The 18,263-nt window shown below is 46.6% G+C and overlaps 1 protein-coding gene across 2 annotated transcripts in view; it reads left to right on the forward strand.

Moving 5' to 3' along the window:
• The first annotated feature begins 1,465 nt into the window (after window positions 1-1,465).
• The window catches only part of ARHGAP10 (Rho GTPase activating protein 10), a 358,558-nt gene continuing 341,760 nt past the window's right edge, over window positions 1,466-18,263 (forward strand). The window contains exon 1 of one of the 2 annotated variants that reach the window (XM_043902572.1): window positions 1,466-1,679. In XM_043902572.1, coding sequence (XP_043758507.1) covers window positions 1,481-1,679 — 199 coding nt within the window. In that variant the 5' untranslated portion in view covers window positions 1,466-1,480. Of the gene's footprint in view, window positions 1,680-1,865; window positions 2,264-18,263 lie in introns of those variants that run through there. The other variant, XM_043902573.1, reaches the window with a different exon arrangement.

Consider the following 18,263-nt stretch of genomic DNA (forward strand, 5'->3'; position numbering starts at 1 on the left):
GTGTCAGCAGCCCCTTTTTATGAGGAAAGGTTTAGGATTTTGTCTAGAGGCTCGGGTGCCTGTCACTGTTTGGCTGTTTGGTTAACAGCCAACTGTTTACATCCCTCCTATTCTTGTCTTTCCCTGTTTTATTTGCCTCTCTTCTTTTCTGTAGATTCCAGCTCCTCTGCTGATTGTAGCCAGCACCAGGCTTTTCAAGGGGTAAAAGTTATTTGTAAAATATTTTGAACTCTCTGGAGGATGGACATTAAAGTAATAATGTTTATCTGTTTAATCTGTGGGCTAGCCACTTGCAGGCTGTTTTGTAACAAAAAGAGCTTATTGAGTAGGAGGCTTTTTAAACTAGTTCCTGAGAGTAACACTCCTACAGCAAACTGCTCAGTCTCAATTACCCAGCTAGCAATCTGTACCTTTTAAAGAACCACTTTGAAGTCTCTTGGTGATATTAACATCACAAGTGAACCTATATATGTAAACATATGTTGTTCCTGAGCTTGTAAAAATGTATACAGAGTTCCTGGTGTGTGCCTGGCAGATAATAATTGCTTAATAAACTGCTGTTGCTGTTGTTTAGTCCTTAAGTTGTGTCCGACTCTTGGCGACCTGCCAGGCTCCTCTGTCTATGGGATTTTCCAGGCAAGAATACTGGAGCGGGTTGCCATTTCCTTCTTCAGGGGCTCTCCCCCACCCAGGGATCGAACCTGGGTTTCCTGCATTGCAGGCGGATTCTGTACCAACTGAGCCATCAGGGAAAGTGAAAGTGAAGTCGCTCAGTCGTGTCCGACTCTTTGCGACCCCATGGACTGTAGCCAACCAGGCTTCTCAGTCCATGGGATTTTCCAGGCAAGAATACTGGAGTGGGTTGCCATTCCCTTCTCCAGGGGATCTTCCCGACCCAGGGATCGAACCCAGGTCTCCCGCATTATAGGCAGACGCCTTACCCTCTGAGCCACCAGGGAAGCCCCTAATAAACTGTTAGCTGTTATTATTAAAAGCTACTCTAATGAACAATCGGTTTCTTTGAGGTAAGGATTTCAATCATTCAGAATGTCTTAACATTTTGAGGACACATTGAAAAGTACCCCCTTTCAGGGTGCACTGACAAATTCTTATTTGATCGTCAGGCCTACCTGGTGAAAACCACTGAGAACCTGGCAGTTGTTCTCAGGTGCTCATTTTTGGCATGATAAATATCGACTCGACCTACCCTGGCATATTTAATCTGCTGATTACAGCAGAAACGACTCTGCCGTGATCTGACACCCTCTCCCCTACACCAAGTCGTTCGGTGTGATTACTCAGAAGAGATTAAGAGCAGCTGCCCGGCCCGCAAGAAAATGCTCCTTGCCCTTAAAAAGCTTTCAATCTAAGGTGGAGATTTACAGGCATTTTACTTTAGACTAGGGCCGAGAATGGGGGGGGGGGGGGGGAAGGGCCCTGCGTGTGCATCCATTCACACTTCAGGGTCCGCCCCGGGAGGATGAAACCTAGGAGTCAAACCGTCTACCCCAGCAAGCCAGACCTCAGGAGTCAAGCCGCCCGGCTGCGAAGTATTACAGATGCTCTGAAGACGCCCCTTCCTGGTCCGGGTCTAGTTCCCCCGCATCGGGCAGCCGACAATGAGTCACTCCGAAGAGGGGAGCCTAGTAAAGGGGAGGCGCTCGCGCCTGGGGCTGGAGGTGAGCCGCAGGGCGAAATTATACACCAAGGAAGCCTCGGAAGGAAGAGGAGGGGCCACTGCGCGTGGGGAAGAGAAGGAAAAGAAGGAAGAGACGTTCGGGGAAGGCAGGGAGAGGAGGAAGGAGGAAGGCGGAGGAACAAGAAAGGGGCGCGCGCGGGGCGGGGCGGGGCGGGGCGGGCCCGCGCCTCCGGGAGGGCGTGCGGCGCGGGCCGGGCGGGGCGGGGCGGGGGCTGCCGGGATCCCGGCGCCGCGCTCTCGCTCGCCGTCGCCGTGCTGCTGCGTGCGGCCCGGCTCCCCTCCGCGGGGCATGTCCGCGCTGCTCTCGCCGCACGCCCGGGGCTCCTAGCTTCTCCGGCGCTTGCTACGCTCGCGGCCCCTCACCTCGCCCCGGCGCCCGGCTCGGGCTGTGCGCGCGGACCGCCGCCGTCATGGGGCTGCAGCCCCTGGAGTTCAGCGACTGCTACCTCGACAGCCCGTGGTTCCGGGAGAGGATCCGTGCCCACGAAGCGGAGCTGGAGAGGACCAACAAGTTCATCAAAGAGCTCATCAAGGACGGCAAGAACCTCATCGCCGCGACCAAAAGTAAGCGGGGCCCCGGGGCGCGGCCAGCAGGAGCCTCTGCCGGAGGGACACCGACCGTCCCGTGCCTGGGGCCGGCAGCCGGAGGATCAGGGGAGTCATCCGGCACCTCGAGGCCCTGGGTCGTTCCTCCTCGGCTCCCCGGGCAGCCGGGGGCGAGTCCCTTTCCCGCCCCTGCCCCTGCGCGGCGGCCCGAGCCGGGAGCCATGCGCGTAAGCTTGCCGCCCGCCAGACCCGCCGCTCCGGCCGGGCGCCCTCGTGCCTGCGTTCTCTGCCGGACCCGCCGGCGGGCAGGTTCTCTGGCTTCCTAGAGCTGCTCTGTCTCTTCTGAAACAGACATCAATTTCACGGGTCTTGTCTCGTGATCCTTCAGAAGAACTTGCCTGAGGATTCTTTGCAAACCTGCTGAGTTGGTCAGAAGTCCCTTAAGCCGTACCCTTTTTGTGTCTTTTTCAGATCCCCTGCGACAGTCTTGTCCCAGGCGCCTTACTATGCTAAACCCGAAAGTCCACCTGGCGTTGTGCAAATTCCTTCCCTCCTCTTGCGCCGAGGAGGGTTCAAAGATTGGGGCTTGTGAGGCTGAGCAGACAGCCTGCCCTCTAGCCCCAGCGAGCCCTGCCTGCAAATAGGGAATTCCACCCCGGCCAAGCTTGATGCCTTCCAACCCTGTTCGTCTCCATCTTTTGAGCAACTCAGAAGTGGCCACAGGAAAATAAGAGATGTATCCGCATGTAGCGTCTGAAAACAGTCTGTCTAGGAGGGAGGTGGCATGAAATGCATGCTGAAACACTGAGTTGGTGATGCAGCTGGAAATAGAAAAAAGTTAGCTTGAGTGAGGGGCCCGGCAGCCTGAGCACACATGTGACCTATACCCCAGATGCCAGCTGAGTGTTCGCTTCTCCCTCTTAAAAAGACATACCCATGCAGCAGACTGGGAAAAATACCCCATGTCATCGCGCCCCCACACCCCCCCACCATTCCCCATTTTGCATTAAGGAAGATGGGAACGCACTGACTGAATTGTCTCAGGTACCCAGCCCAGAGCCTGGAACAGTGCAAATTCAATGAATGAATGAGTTGAAAGAAGTATGATTTCATGGGAAGAATTCAGTGAGTGAGCCATCTCTAATTTTGGAAGCAAGTCACTCAACTTCTCTGGGTGATGACCAGGGTTCGTTTCTGTTCTGTGACCTCTGTGGTGTTGCAAAATGAGGTTTGGGAATCACTTTGGGACATGTGGCTGGTGGGCTATTGGGTTGGTGGCTCTCCAGTGTCTTGGCATTGAGTGTGTATGAGTTGGGATGGAGGTGGGGAGGGACTGTAAATATACAGGTGTAAACGGAGAGAGGAGGAGGCGAAAAGGACGTGAGGGGTGTGTGTGTGCGCGCGGGCGTGTGTGCTGTGGACATGAGGAAAAGGACTCTTTGCTTTTGTAGCTTGGTCTTAACTAGTGTCGCTGGCTGGGGGAGTGTCATTTCTCACTAGCTCTAGCAGCTCCCTCTGGCTGGAGGAGTATGAGGAGGGAGGCTTTGGCGTGGAGAGAGGCAGATGGCAAAGCCAGTTTGGCCACTGGTAGAAAGCTATTTATGTGACTGCATATTCGCTCTTCTGCCAACAGGACACACGCCTGTGTTCCAGAAGCAGCCAGTGCATCTGGGGGCCCAGCTGTCAGCCCTCCTCTCCAGAATGTAGACTTTTTGGCATTTGCGAATTGACTCCCTACTCCTTTTGATTCTTGTCCTTTACTGTAAGAAACATAACTTATGCTCATGCTCTAGAGATCAACCAAAATTTCTTTTTTTTCTCCTTCTGTGTAATTAAACCCTTTTCCAGAGAAGGACAGAAACACGGAGTTCATATCAAGACTAAGATCGCAGGATGTAAGTTAGGACACCTGAGTGTAATTCGCTTCACTGTTAGGGCCTGGCTGCAGGAAAATTAGGCAGGTCACTTTTGTGTTCTGTTTCTCTTGCTCTACATCTTAGAGGCATCAGTAAGATTCTGCAGTGTTCAGCAGTGACTTGATTGGGTAATTAGAAATTATGGTCGAGGTCAATCATTGGCTTAATCAGTTGAGCTTTTCTAGAACATCTGAGAGTGAAGAGGTCGAGGAGAGACCTGAGACAGGGAGGAGCTATGGAAAGGGGAACAGCTCAGACTGATTGTGTTTTCTGACATTTTAAGCTTTGTTTTGCAAAAATGGCATTTTGTGCATTTTCAGATTTGTGCATTTAAGGGGTTTCTGCTTTTAATTGCCCTGTGTGTTGCCTCCTGCATTCACTGAATACTTGTTGGGTTTATGTAACTTTGTTTTTGCTTTTTTTTTTTTTTTAAATGTCTTGGTCGTTTGTGAATGCGTCATCTCTGAAAATTATGAAAACACCCCTATTACCAATACATTTCCAAATACAATAACTGACAACCAAATTGTTACATTCTGTGAAGAATGTATTGAGGCTTTGAATAATCCACAGATTATTAAAGAAGTTGGAGATGAGTTCTGTAGGGCCTGAAATTTTACTCCTGAGTTCAGTTATGTAGCCAATCAACAAATACTTCGCAACTGCAGTTTAATATTGGGCTTGAGACACAAAGAGGAAACAACGTCGTGGCCCTTGTCCTTGAGGTTACTGTCCTGTGGTTAAATTCAGTTCAGTCTAGGAAGCACATCTGAACGCCTGTACGCATAGTGCTTAGTTCTTGAAGAAACAAAGGCTGCACAGACACACAGGTTAAAAGATTCAGAAGATTTAGGTGACAGGTTTTCTCACTTGGACAGAAACAAGAGCATGTTGCAAGTTAGAGTGGAAGTTTGGGAACTCTTTGGTGTTTCGAGGAAGGAGTAGAACCTGGTCAGATTGGAAACAGCTGGGAAGAAGCCAGACCGCTGTGTCTGAATAGGATGAGGAGACCAGTTTGGCCGGAATGGGGATTTCATTCGAGGGAGTAGAGTGAGATTGGTGGAAAGGTCAGTTTCAGATGATTGAAGCCATAGAAGTGGGCTTGGAATGTGGGCTTTATCCTGTGGCGAATCACTGAGGGTTTTGCAGCTTCTAGAAGCCTGACATAATGGGAAAGAGATGCTTTAGAGGGACGGTTTGGTATCTGTCTACGTATGGGGGGTAATTTTGGAGATAGCAGTCGGGGTGGGGAGGAGCAGAAGAGAGGAGAGTCTGGGATCATTGATTTATGTGATGGATTTGGAGATCTTTCATTGAGTTCAATGGACTCTTTGTTTAGATGGCTTTTTTAGCCCTTTTCCTTTCACTCCTTTCTAGAATAATCAGTGTCTTTCAATACAGTTTAAACTTTGGTAAGCCTTTCCTGTGATGTCTATGTAGTTTCAGATGCTTATGTTTCCTAGCGATGTTTATTTACCAGAAATGGCAATAAGCCTTGTATGCTTTTGCCATAAAGTTTATAATTAGGCATTCTTGAGAGAATGCTAGAGGAAGCCATGTATGTTTTCAACAGATAGTCCTTACAGTTCTTAAGCACTTATATAGCTGAGTAGAAGGCTCTTAGGAAACTCAGATTGTCTGGGCGGGGTGTGTGTGTGTGTGTGTGTGTGTAACGTGGAGGGGCCTTCATTAGCCTTCTCTTATCACAGACCTGGGGAATCGTGTTACTGGTGGCCAGAACTAGAACTCAAGTCTTTCAACTCTTGGTTTTGGTACTTCTTTTAGGCCTTGATATTTTAATGATTTTTACTTTGGTTTTCTTAGGAACATAAAAATTCTCCTTTGCTGTCTTCGTGTTTCTTGTTCCAGAGACACGGTTCACGTGGTAATTCCTTTTGGGAAAGTTTCTCAGCTTGCTATTGCATGGAAGCATAGGGAGATTTGGAGGACTTAAAAGAATTTCATTTAGTAAACTTGAGCCTTAGTCTCATTTGTAAAACGGGGCTGTTGCCTGTAGCCTTGAGCTTGAACCACATGTGCGAAAGTGTTTGAAAACACAAGGGTGAAGCGGTTGTGTAGGTGCTATTGTTTGCCCAGCTAACGTTTTTTCCCTCTGACAATCCAAATTTTGTTCAGATGTCTACGCTGTTTCCCAGATGACTTATAGAAAGGTGATTAGGGATAATTCTGGTTAGCCTGACTCAGTGGTTCTCAATCCTAATCCTGGTTGACCATTAGGATCACCTAGGGAGCAGTCAGGGTTGAGAAATGCTGAACTCTTAACACCTCAGCATGGTACACCTGTTTTCTGGGCTGGTAATTAGATGAATGCGTGATTGGTATCTCACTTCTGACCAGGGAGACCTGATAGGGAGTCTGCTGCAGACACTGGAAAAGGTTTTCTTTTTTGAGAGAGGAGACGCATATGAAGGGTTCTCGCCCTCTGTGATGTCTGTCTGTATTGCCTGGAGCTGTCCCTGCGGTCTCGGGAGGGCGAGTAGAACCAGGATGAGGACCACTGGGGAAGAGTGGTCACTGAGTCTGCAGTTCTGATGCTGTGATGAGAGCCACACATGGTTCTGTGCCTGCCGCCTACCTCTGGCTCCCTGTCTCTCTAGTCGATAAGTCGTGTCCGACTCTTGCGACCCTATGGACTGTAGCCCGCCAGGCTCCTCTGTCCATGAGATTCTCCAGGCAAGAATACTAGAGTGGGTTGCCATTTTCTTCTCCCGGGATCTTCTCAACCCAGGGATCGAACCTGGGTCTTTTGCACTGCAGGCAGAGTCTTTACCGAGTAAGCTTCAAGAGAAGCCCAACAAAATGACAAGCCAGCTTCAGTTGGGTTTTCTGCGACTTAACACTCTAACTTTTTTGTTTTTTGGTTTTTTTTGGCCGTTCCTCATGGCTTGTGGGCTTCCGTGGTAGCTCAGCTGGTAAAGAATCTGCCTGCAATGCAGGAGATCCCAGTTCGATTCCTGGGTCGGGACGATCCTCTGCAGGAGGGCATGGCAACCCAGTCCAGTGTTCTTGCTTGGAGACTCCCCATGGACCGAGGAGCCTGGCGGGCTACAGTCCATGGGGTCGCAAAGAATCGGATACGACTGAGTGACTAAGCACAGCAGAGTACATGTCTTGCAGGATTTTAGTTCCCCAACCAGGGATTGAACCTGGATCCTAACTAAGCATTGAAAGCATGGACTCCTAACTGCTGGACCACCAGGGAATTTCCAACATCCTGATTTTGATGAAGTGGGATAACTGTAAATTTTGGGCTGATGCTCTGATTAAGTGGAATTTAGAGAGGCCTGGAAGTAAAATGCTGTTTAAAAAGTTAATAAATTAAATATAATTTTACCCTGAACGGAGGATACTCATCTGTGTTCTTTGCCCCAGAGGAACTACTATGGATCCCCTACAATTCAGGGCATCACTTGGGGGTAAGTCTTAAACTCTCACTTGGGGTTTTACTAGTGGACTGGTCTCTAGTGCTAGGGTAGACTTGCCATGAAAAGAATTCCTATCGGTCTTGATCTGGAATGTGGACCCAAACAGGCTTTAAAGGCTTTCAGTGCTTTCTTTACTCACTGCAGAGGTGGTCCTTGTCTCCATTTAGAGTGGTGGTTTGGTGGTTTAGTCGCTAAGTCGTGTCTGACTCTTGCGGCCCCGTGGACTGCAGCCCACCAGGCTCTTCTGTCCATGGGATTTTCCAGACAAGGATACTGGAGTGGGTTGCCATTTCATTCTCTAAGGGATCTTCCCGATCCAGGAATCGAACCCAGGTCTCCTGAATCGCAGGCAGATTCTTTACCGACTGAGCTATTTAGAGCAGTTCCTATTAATACTTAGCGCCCTCCACCAGCCCTGTTTGTGTGGAACGTCTGCCTGGTCAGTGAGTCATCTGCTGCTCTGGGTCTTCCTGCCGAACTGCTTTTTCCCTGCCCTCCCATTTGCTGCCTTCTACTGAGCTTCCTCTGACCACCTCCTCTTCACTGTCTTTTGGGGGGGGACTTCCGGAAGAGGGAGAAGGCCGAGGAGGACGTTCTTGTGTGTTAATTTTTACTATGGCTGATGAGAGAGTATAGTATAGGAGATTAAGAGCATGGCTAAGGCGCTGCCACTCATTCACCCTGTAGTCCTGTTGGTTGGCTTTTCTGTGTCTGTGCTGTCATCCATAAAATGGAGATGCTGAGACGTCCCCGGAAGTCCGGTGGTTAAGACTCCCTGCTTACACTGCATGGGGCATGGGTTCAACCCCTGGTCAGTGCACTAAGATCCCACATGCCGCAGGTCATGGTCAGAAAGTGAAAAGAACATGAAGAGTGTTTCACACAAGCACTCAAACATGAACAGTTATGATGTATTGTCTAATTTGCAGGTTTTAGTATGCAGGCTGTTTTCTTGCCCCCCAGAATGGCTGCTCTGGCCCAGAGATGAGCGTCCAATCTTTAGTGCCCATTATTCCTAAGAACGTATTCGTCCAAATCATTGTGAGTAGTGACCAAGAAGAAAGACTACGTGGTCAAAGGCTGGTAAGGCTTCCAAAGTTTGAATGACGCTCAGGATGCTAAGAAATCTGGCAGGTTGTGAGTGGATGAATCAAAGCTAAGTAGTGTCTTGGGAGAGTATGTCCCAGAATGTGTTTCTGTTTCCCAGAGGCCTGAGGGTGATGTGGAAGGTGTCACTAAGAATGTTGGCAATCTCGCCCAGTTGTCTGCAACTAAGGCTCAGGCAGGCAGCCCCAGGCCTGCCATCCAGGGGATTGATAAGACAGAGCCCAAGGGGGCAAGAAGAGCTCTGCTTGAGAAGATAGGATAACATTGTCAGAGGTCGGAGCCTGCAGATCCTTGAAAATCACAATGATGTCTTCAGAGGATATTCATCTTAGTGTCTAATGTTCAGGAGACCCTAACAATTTAGTGGACAGTGTTTGTGTTTGCTGTGGGAAATCCACCAGGATTATACAGGGCGGCCAGAGACAGTCTAGAGGAGTTGTTACGTAACCTATTTTCTGCCAAACGATACTCCAAGTCCCCTGGACAGATTTCCAAAGAAGTTGTTTTGAATTCTGACTCCAATAGCTATTTATCACCTTTTGGTTTTGTTTATTTTTTGGGGGAGAGGTTGAGAGGCAAGAATTATGAAGGAGATACAAGTACTGTGTGGTCCTCTAGGTAAGTTGTGCTGACGTGATTGCTGACTGTGTGTGGTCATGAATAGGTCCAAGTGTTTACCTCTGACCGAGGGGCTTCCCTGGTGGCTCAGAGGGCAAAGACTCTGCCTGCAGTGCAGGAGACCCGGGTTCAGTCCCTGGGTCAGGAAGATTCCCCTGGAGAAGGGAATGGCTACCCACTCCAGTATTCTTGCCTGGAGAATTCCATGGATAAAGGAGTGTGGTGGGCTACACAGTCCGTAGGGTCACAAAGAGTCAGACATGATTGACTGACTAACACTGTCACTTTCCGTCTGACCATAGTTAATATCATATGGTGTCTGTTGTCACTTTTTAAAAGTTTAATGTTAGAAATGTAGCTATGAACGCACTGCTTTCTGGGATTCAGTATTACCTTGTATTGCCTTTGATTTTTCTACAACTTGTTTAGAGAAAACTTGTCAAGTTGGCTTTCTTCTGGATTGTAGGAGAGTGTTTAGGTATTTGTAGATTATGATTCTGATTGACTGTCTTGGATGATTTTTGCTTGGTTCCTTTTTTTTTTTTTTTTCAGATTATTTATTTTTGACTGCGCTGGGTCTTTGTTTCTGCACAGTTTCTCTCTTGCGACGCGTGGCTTCTCTTGTTGTGGAGCACAGATTCCAGGCGTGCCAGCCTCAGCAGTTTGGTTACTAGGTTACTTTAATGGAATTACATATCAGAGACTAATAGGCAGTTTACAACTTCAATCAAAAACTGTTATTTAAAATGAATGTCATTTGAATGATTTTAACCATAGGAGCTAACCTTTATTAAGCATTTACAGTTCTCTTTATTTATTGTGAAAACTTCCTCAGTGAGGTATGTTGTTATTTACCCCCTGTTACAGATTTGGAAACTGAATTTAGTGATGTTAACAGCTTGTTCCAGTCACACCATTTGTCAGTGGTGGGGCTGGAATGTGAACCCACATTTTTCGGACTCCAAAACCCTTAACCACAGTAGTAAACTGTCTCTCTAAAGCGGTGTAACTGCGGTCTTCTGTTAGGAGAAGTTACTACAGTAAGACCTGCTTATCTGGCAAGTGTATATATTTCATGATCCAGTTAGGAGACTATGCTTATTATTTCAGCCCAAGGACCATGATTTGAAATTTAAGGCCACCTGGGATGGCTACTGTAAGTAAAACTGTTTAATTTGTGTGATAAGTGTAGATATTCAGAGATTGGGTTGATTTAGGGTCAATTGCTAGCTGCAGATGTCCACTCAAAAAAGTATCATTTCCTTCCTTCATTCTCTCTCCCTGCCTCTTAATCTCCATCTCTTCCCTTCTCTTAGTATCTCTTTTCCTCTCCATTTTTCACTCCAGCTTTTAGAAGAGTTAATTTTAACTTTGTTATAACAAAATTGTTATATGTATATATGTATATACATATGTTTATGTGTGTATATACAAGTATATGGGCTTCCCTGGTAGCTCAGTTGGTAGAGAATCCGCCTGCAGTGTGGGAGACCTGGGTTTGATCCCTGGGTTGGGAAGATCCCCTGGAGGAGGGCATGGCAACCCACTCTAGTATTCTTGCCTGGAGAATCCCCATGGGCAGAGGAGCCTGGTGGCTGCAGTCCATGGGGTTGAAAAGAGGTGGACACGACTGAACGACTAAGCACAGCACACATATATGTATGTACATATATGTATTTATGTGTGTGTATCTATATTGTTTGGCCACACCACTGGGCTTGCAGGATCTTAGTTCCCTGACCAGGGATTGAACCCTCAGCAGTGGAAGCGTGGAATCCTAATCACTGGACTGTCAGGGAAGTCCTTTGTTCTCATATATTAGTATTAGGCTTTTTCCTTTGTAAAAATGTTGAGTCAGTTTAGAACTGTAAAATGATACAGAGAATCTCATACTAAACCTCTCTGTATTTGCCTTTCAGCTTTGAAATAAAAGCTTCCCGTCTGCCTCTTCCCAATGGCACCCTTTTCCCTGAAGAGGTACAACTATCTCAAATCTGGCATACATTATTCCCAGGTATTTTAGCTCATTATTGACTGGAGAATTTTTGCGGAAACTAATGCCTGCGGCCATCGATTTGTTATGTAAGTGATATTGTTATGTTTCCGATCAATAATGTTCTGGTAACAAAAGACGTATTAATACGTTTCCAGTCAATAATGTGTTAATACATTTGCACACATCCCCAAATAAAAGATAGTATGTTTTGCGTGGTTTAGATATCATATAATGGATTCATACTGCATGTGTTCACGTGTGCTCAGTTGTGTCCAACTCTTTGCAACCCTATGGACTGTAGCCCGCCAGGCTCCTCTGTCCGTGGAATTCTCCCAGCAAGAATACTGAAGTGAGTTGCTGTTTCCTTCTCCAGGGATCTTCCTGACCCAAGAATTGAACCCTGTGTCTTTTTCATCTCCTATATTGCCAGGTGAATTCTTTACCACTGCACCACCCGGGAAGCCCATGTGGGTTCTTCTGCAACATTTTTCCCCTTGACATCCTATCTGTGAGATTTATCCACGTGGATACATGTAGCTCCATTTCATTGAGTTTGACCTTTTTCCTAAAAGTGGCATTTAAAAAGACTTGGTTAACTGATGTCATGGATACTCTATAAATAACTTAAGGTGTTTTATGATGTACCTTATTTACAGGCAGTTTTGAGATTGTAAGACAATATATTTGGATAATTTATTCAGTATGAAAGCCCTGTTGTTATTTTTATAAACTTCAGAACACCAGCTCTGGGTGGTCCAGTGGTGGGACTCTGTGCTTCTAATGCAGAGGGCCTGGGTTCAATATCTGGTCAGGGCACTAAGATCCCACAAGCTGTGACTAAGACCCAGTGTAGCCAAAAGAATTAAAAAAAAAAAAATCCAAACACTAACTCTGACAACCAGTAGATAACGAATTCATGAATTTTAAAGGTATTTAATAAAATTTCTCTTTGATATTTAATGTTACCAGCTTGGCATGGGCAATCAGAACAAATTAGTTTAAATTTCAGGATTGGAAAAAAATAACTGGCCTGAGTCACACAAAATCTTCAAGGGCCTTTTTGCCTCACTGAAATTAGATTTCCAGTATTAGCATGTTAAAAAAAAATGATCATCTTCATAAACACAGTGCTCTTTAAGCACTCTGGAAACTGTCAGTCTGGTTAGGTCAGATGAACATGATTTTTAAGGCAGGGATTGGTTGGTATTTTGATAGGCCTCTGTGCAAACCGCCTGTTTATTTAATTACCCTAATGTAGGAAATGTAGGGACATAATTTATAGACTTGCCAGGGGGATGCTTTTCTAATTAGAAAGCTTTGACATCCTTCTCTTTAAATAAACAGGAACACTGAAAAAAAAAACCCTGACACTTGACATTTTAAGAGCAGGCATCTCTTTAAGCCTCAAGATCTGCTGGGGTTGCTGCTGCAATGCTGCTGCTAGGCCTGCCTCCCTGGTCAGACTAGAATTTCCTCCCCATGCTTTCTGAGGAAGATGTTAATCTTGTGCCACTTAATATTTCAATGGGGAGTGTGAGTTTTCCTTCCTTGCTGCCCGGTTCACCTGCAGGCAGTGTCTGCCCTTTGCTCCAAGGTTCCATCACCTTCTGGTAGCGGACAAGTCACAATTGGGTATGTGACTGGAGGAAAAATCAGTTTGGCCAGAGTGATGTCACCTCTGGCCTGAATACTGGATATATTTAGGACTCTCATTAAGAATGTGCTTTTAAAAACATTCTCTGACCATAAAGTTAGCTCCACCACTGATGAGGTGACCTTGGGCAAGTTACTGAAACCCTCAGTGGCTAATTTTCTGTTTGTTAGTAAAATGGAGATACCAACAACTCTACCTCAAGGGATAGTGGTATTTAATCCTCATGTTACTTATGAAAGGTCTGAGAGCTCTGCCTGGCCCGTGGTAGGTACTGTCGTCTTCCCCATCGTGCCCCTGCTCCCCACCATCATCATCATTGTTGGAAGATGACTTCCTTTGGCTGAACTTGAATACGGTTGTGGCTTTACCCGTAGTAACAGTGGAAATCGTCTGTGAACACGTGTTCTTTTCTGTCTTTGAGGCTCATGATATTTTGAAGTGCAGGGCTGATACAGGCCTCTCATTTATTAAGCAGGAGAAACCTTCTGTGACAGGTTGTTGAAATCCAGCATATTACTGAAGATCTTGGCTTGAAAGTTTTGGAAGCACAGCCAACAAAGTACAAGGGAGCGGAGTGTCATCAACACGTCATTTCTTATATTTGAGAACTTGGCAGATTGTACTTCTATCACTCTGACAGATAGTTCTGTGTTTCTTTTGTGAAATGCAGGTCAAAGGCAGCCCAGCCAAAATGTTAACGATCATGATGTTTGAAGTCAGATCCATTTACTGTGTGACTTTGGGCGACTTTGCTTAACTTCTTTGTGCCTTAATTTCCTCATCTGTCAAACGTGGATAGTAATTTTATCTCCCTGAATGTTGCTAAGATTAAATTAATTATTTGTAAAGTGCTTAAAAAGACAGCCTGGTCTATAGTGAGCTGTATATGTGTTTTCTAAGTCTAGGAAAAAAATTTAAACATCTGTTTACTATTTAGTTATCACTATAATAATCTCATTTATGATAGTGGAAGAGAGGTGTCATCTGAAGCCACTGAACTCAACCTGTTGTGGGGTTAGTTGCTAGAGGGTTAGCAGTAAAGAGACCTGGTTTATCTATGCAGAAGTTAGAGTTCTCGTGGGGAAGATAGGTTAATTAAGGCGGGCCATTCACACTGCTGAGTGAGAATGGAGAATGGGGAGCTGTGGTCATAGTTAATAGGACTAACTGGTTGAGGGGGTCAAGGAAGCCTTCAAGAAATCAGAAACTTCTCAGAGACGTCCCTAGTGGTCCAGTGGTTAAGACTCTGGTCTTCCACTACAGGGGGATATGACCTCGATCCCTAGTTGGAGAGATAAGATCCTACATATGCAAGGTGCAGCTTATAAAAAAACAACAAGAAAGAAGTTGGTAACTTCTACGCTGAGACCAGAAGGAGGTCTATGCTGCGGGTAGGGAAGAAGGAGTGAAATGCAGGCGGTGGCCTGGAGGCAAGAGTGAGCATGTTGGTGTGGCTACAGGACCAGCACAGATGGGGTGGGGCCTGGAGGTGGGGACGGGGGTGCAGGTGAGGGGAACCTCTGTGGGCTGGGGAGCAGGAATAGGGGGCTACAGTGGGGGAGCAAGGGCGGGAAGGGTCTGGTGAAGCAGGTCAGGGACTTCAGACCCTTTATTCAAAGGACGGTGGAAAGCCATGGTGACATTTTGAGCAGGGGATCGGCCACATCTGAGTTGTGTCTTAGACAGGTTTCGGAAGCCTGCAACCGGGAGAATGGATTTGAGGCCCGCAGGCCTGGAGGGTGGGCGCTCACTCATCCAGGCCGGAGACTGGTGGATGAGGCAGGCTGTTAAGGAGTCAGGATTGTGGGGCTTTGGTGGGCGCTTGGGTGTGGGGGCTGAGGAAGGATGCATCGGAGATGACTCCTGGATGCCTGGCCTGGGCAGTGAGGGCTGTGTGCTGAAGTGGGCCAGCCAGAGGAACGGGTTTGGTGGGAACGAGGAGGTGTTTGTGGTTCAGGCTGCGGAGGCGGAGGTGCTTCCGGGTTCTCCTCTGGCTGTGCTTGGGAGGTATTTATTTCTTTTATGAGTGCATATTGCAGAACATCTGCCTCTGCTTTATTGACTACGCCAAAGCCTTTGACTATGTGGATCACAACAAACTCTGGAAAATTCTTAAAGAGGTGGGAATACCAGACCACCTGACCTGCCTCTTGAGAAATCCCTATGCAGGTCAGGAAGCAACAGTTAGAACTGGACATGGAACAACAGACTGGTTCCAAATTGGGAAAGGAGTACGTCAAGGCTGTATATCGTCACTGTGCTTATTTAACTTATATGCAGAGTACATCATGAGAAATGCTGGGCTGGATGAAGCACAAGCTGGAGTCAAGATGGCCGGGAGAAATATCAATAACCTCAGATATGCAGATGACACCACCCTTATGGCAGAAAGCAAAGAAGAACTAAAGAGCCTCGTGATGAAGGTGAAAGAGGAGAGTGAAAAAGTTGGCTTAAAACTCAGCATTCAGAAAACTAAGATCTTGGCATCTGGTCCCATCACTTCATGGCAAATAGGTGGGGAAACAGTGAGAGACTTTATATTTTTGTGCTCCAAAATCACTGCAGATAGTGACTGCAGCCATGAAATTAAAAGATGCTTGCTCCTTGGAAAGAAAGTTATGACCAACCTAGACAGCATATTGAAAAACAGAGACATTATTGCCAACAAAGGTCCATCTGGTCAAAGCTATGGTTTTTCCAGTAGTCGTGTGAGAGTTGGACTATAAGGAAAGCTGAACACTGAAGAATTGATGCTTTTGAACTGTGGTGTTGGAGAAGACTCTTGAGAGTCCCTTGGACTGCAAGGAGATCCAAACCAGTCCATCCTAAAGGAAATCAGTCATGAATATTCATTGGAAGGACTGATGTTGGATCTGAAACTCCAATACTTTGACCACCTGATGCAAAGAGCTGACCCATTGGAAAAGACCCTGTTGCTGGGAAAGATTGGGGGCAGGAGGAGAAGGGGACGACAGAGGATGAGATGGTTGGATGGCTTCACTGACTCAAAGCATATGAGTTTGAGTAAGCTCCAGGAGTTGGTGATGGACAGGGAGGCCTGGCACGCTGCAGTCCATGGGGTCGCAAAGAGTCGGACATGACTGAGCAACTGAACTGACTGCAGAACAGGGAGCATAGCTGAAGAGACTGAAGACATAGCATCGAGATAGGAAATGACACTGGGCAACTGGATCGCAAACCTGCTGGAGAGGAGATGTGGAGGAAGCGGCAGGGTGGCTCAGGGCAGGTCCTGGAGAATGGAACTTAAAAAAAAACTGTTTGGCTCTGCTAGGTTTTAGTTGTGCCATGTGAGATCTAGTTCTCTGACCAGGGATTGAACCCAGGCCCCCTGCATTGGGAGCTTGGAGATTTAGCCACTGGACTACCAGGGAAGTCCTGAAAATGGAATTTCTTAAGGAGTGGGTAGAAGAGGCTGAGAAAGACATTTGAGAATAGTAGCCATTGAGAGGGAGGGAGTGGGTGGAAAAGCCAAGACAGGGTTGCACAAGGAGAAAGATAGTTTTAGAAAGTAGGAGGGAGTAGACAAGGTCATGCTATGGAGAGGTCAGGTCCCAGGAGCCCAGGTGACGCTGTGTTAGCAAGATAGCAGTCACTGACGCTCCTATGTATGAGGCAGCTAAGTAACAATGACTACAGGAGAGCATGGGAACTCTGTAGTCACCCGTATGGAAACAGAATCTGAAAAAGAGTAGATATGTGTAAAGCTGATTCACTTTTCTGAAACCAGCACAACAGTGTCAATCAACTATACTCCAATAAAAACTTCTAAGAAAACAACAACAGCAATTTTTTTTTTAAAGTTTTTTATTTTTGCTGTGCTGCGTCTTAGTTGCAACATGCGGGATGGTTTTAGTTGTGGCATGTGGGATCTAGTTCCCTGGCCAGGGACTGAACCTGAGCCCTCTGAGTTTGGAGCGTGGAGTCTTAGCCACTGGACTATCAAGGAAGTTCCAGTGGATGGGATTTGAACATGCCAATTGAAGTGTCCAGCAGAGAAGAGGAGATGGAAGGGTCAGTGGATATTCCAGCAAGTACAGTGTTTCTGAACAGTATAGAAGTTGGGCTTCAGATTCCAGATGAAGGGGGGACACATGTACTTCAGTAACAGAAGGGGTAGAAATGATGGATGCAGACCCAGCTCCATTTGTAGGTTTGTGTCAGGGCATTGAGGAAATGAGGAACTGATGGATATATGTTCTCTGTGAGGTAGACGGCAAGATGGTTTTGGTAATGAATTGTGTTTTAATTTTTCCCCACCACATTCTATTTGTGCTTAATAGATAATACACAACTTGTAAAAATTTTGTCTTTTTGAACTGGGTATGATGGAATAAAGTTGTTAAACTGAGGAGACGTGATGAGCGGTGGGCGGGGAGAAAACAGTAGGAATAAAATGTCTAGAAAAACAGTCCTCAAGACACCAGGACATGTGTCTGTTTCAGAGTTCTTTTGGCACCTCAGGTTGAGTACTTCATTCAAGCACTCTTTAATTTTTTTTTAACACGCTGTGGACCCGGGGACTTTTGCAGAAACTGATTCCTGTGGCTGGTGACTTGTTATGTAAGTGACTGTTGATATATCTCTGGTCAATAACGTTCAGGTAACAAAAGACATATTAATATGTCTCTGGTTAATGAGTTGCTAAGCAGTCAGTGGAGAGGCATTTTTTCTTTTTCACTGAGGACCACTGCTGATGTTTCGGGGTGGTCGCAGTGGAGTCATGCTGGTTCATTTTGAATGTCTGCAGAGAAGAAATTTCTCTTGGCAACATGGGAGAGGAGATTCTAGGACTTCAGGCTCAGAAGAGAACCTGTAAGAATTAAAGGTTGTAGTCAGTATCAATGATCGGAACATTTCTTTTCTAGTTAGCTGCTTGCTGCTGCTAAGTCACTTCAGTCGTGTCTAACTCTGTGCGACCCCATAGACGTCCCCCCGTCCCTGGGATTCTCCAGGCAAGAACACTGGAGTGGGTTGTCATTTCCTTCTCCAATGCATAAAAGTGAAAAGTGAAAGTGAAGTCGCTCAGTCGTATCTGACTCTTAGCGACCCCATAGACCGCAGCCTACCAGGCTCCTCCGTCCATGGGATTTTCCAGGCAAGAGTACTGGAGTGGGGTGCCATTGCCTTCTCCAAGTTAACTGCTTAGTTAGGTTCTAACTAGTTTATGAAACAATTCATGGCCATCCTCTTCCCTCAGGCCCCAGATGAGCAGACTCTGGGCACCCGGTACCTTGGGAAACGTGGAGACTTGCAGGTTCTT

The sequence above is a fragment of the Cervus elaphus genome, chromosome 5 (assembly GCF_910594005.1).
Source record: "Cervus elaphus chromosome 5, mCerEla1.1, whole genome shotgun sequence".
NCBI lineage: Eukaryota > Metazoa > Chordata > Mammalia > Artiodactyla > Cervidae > Cervus > Cervus elaphus.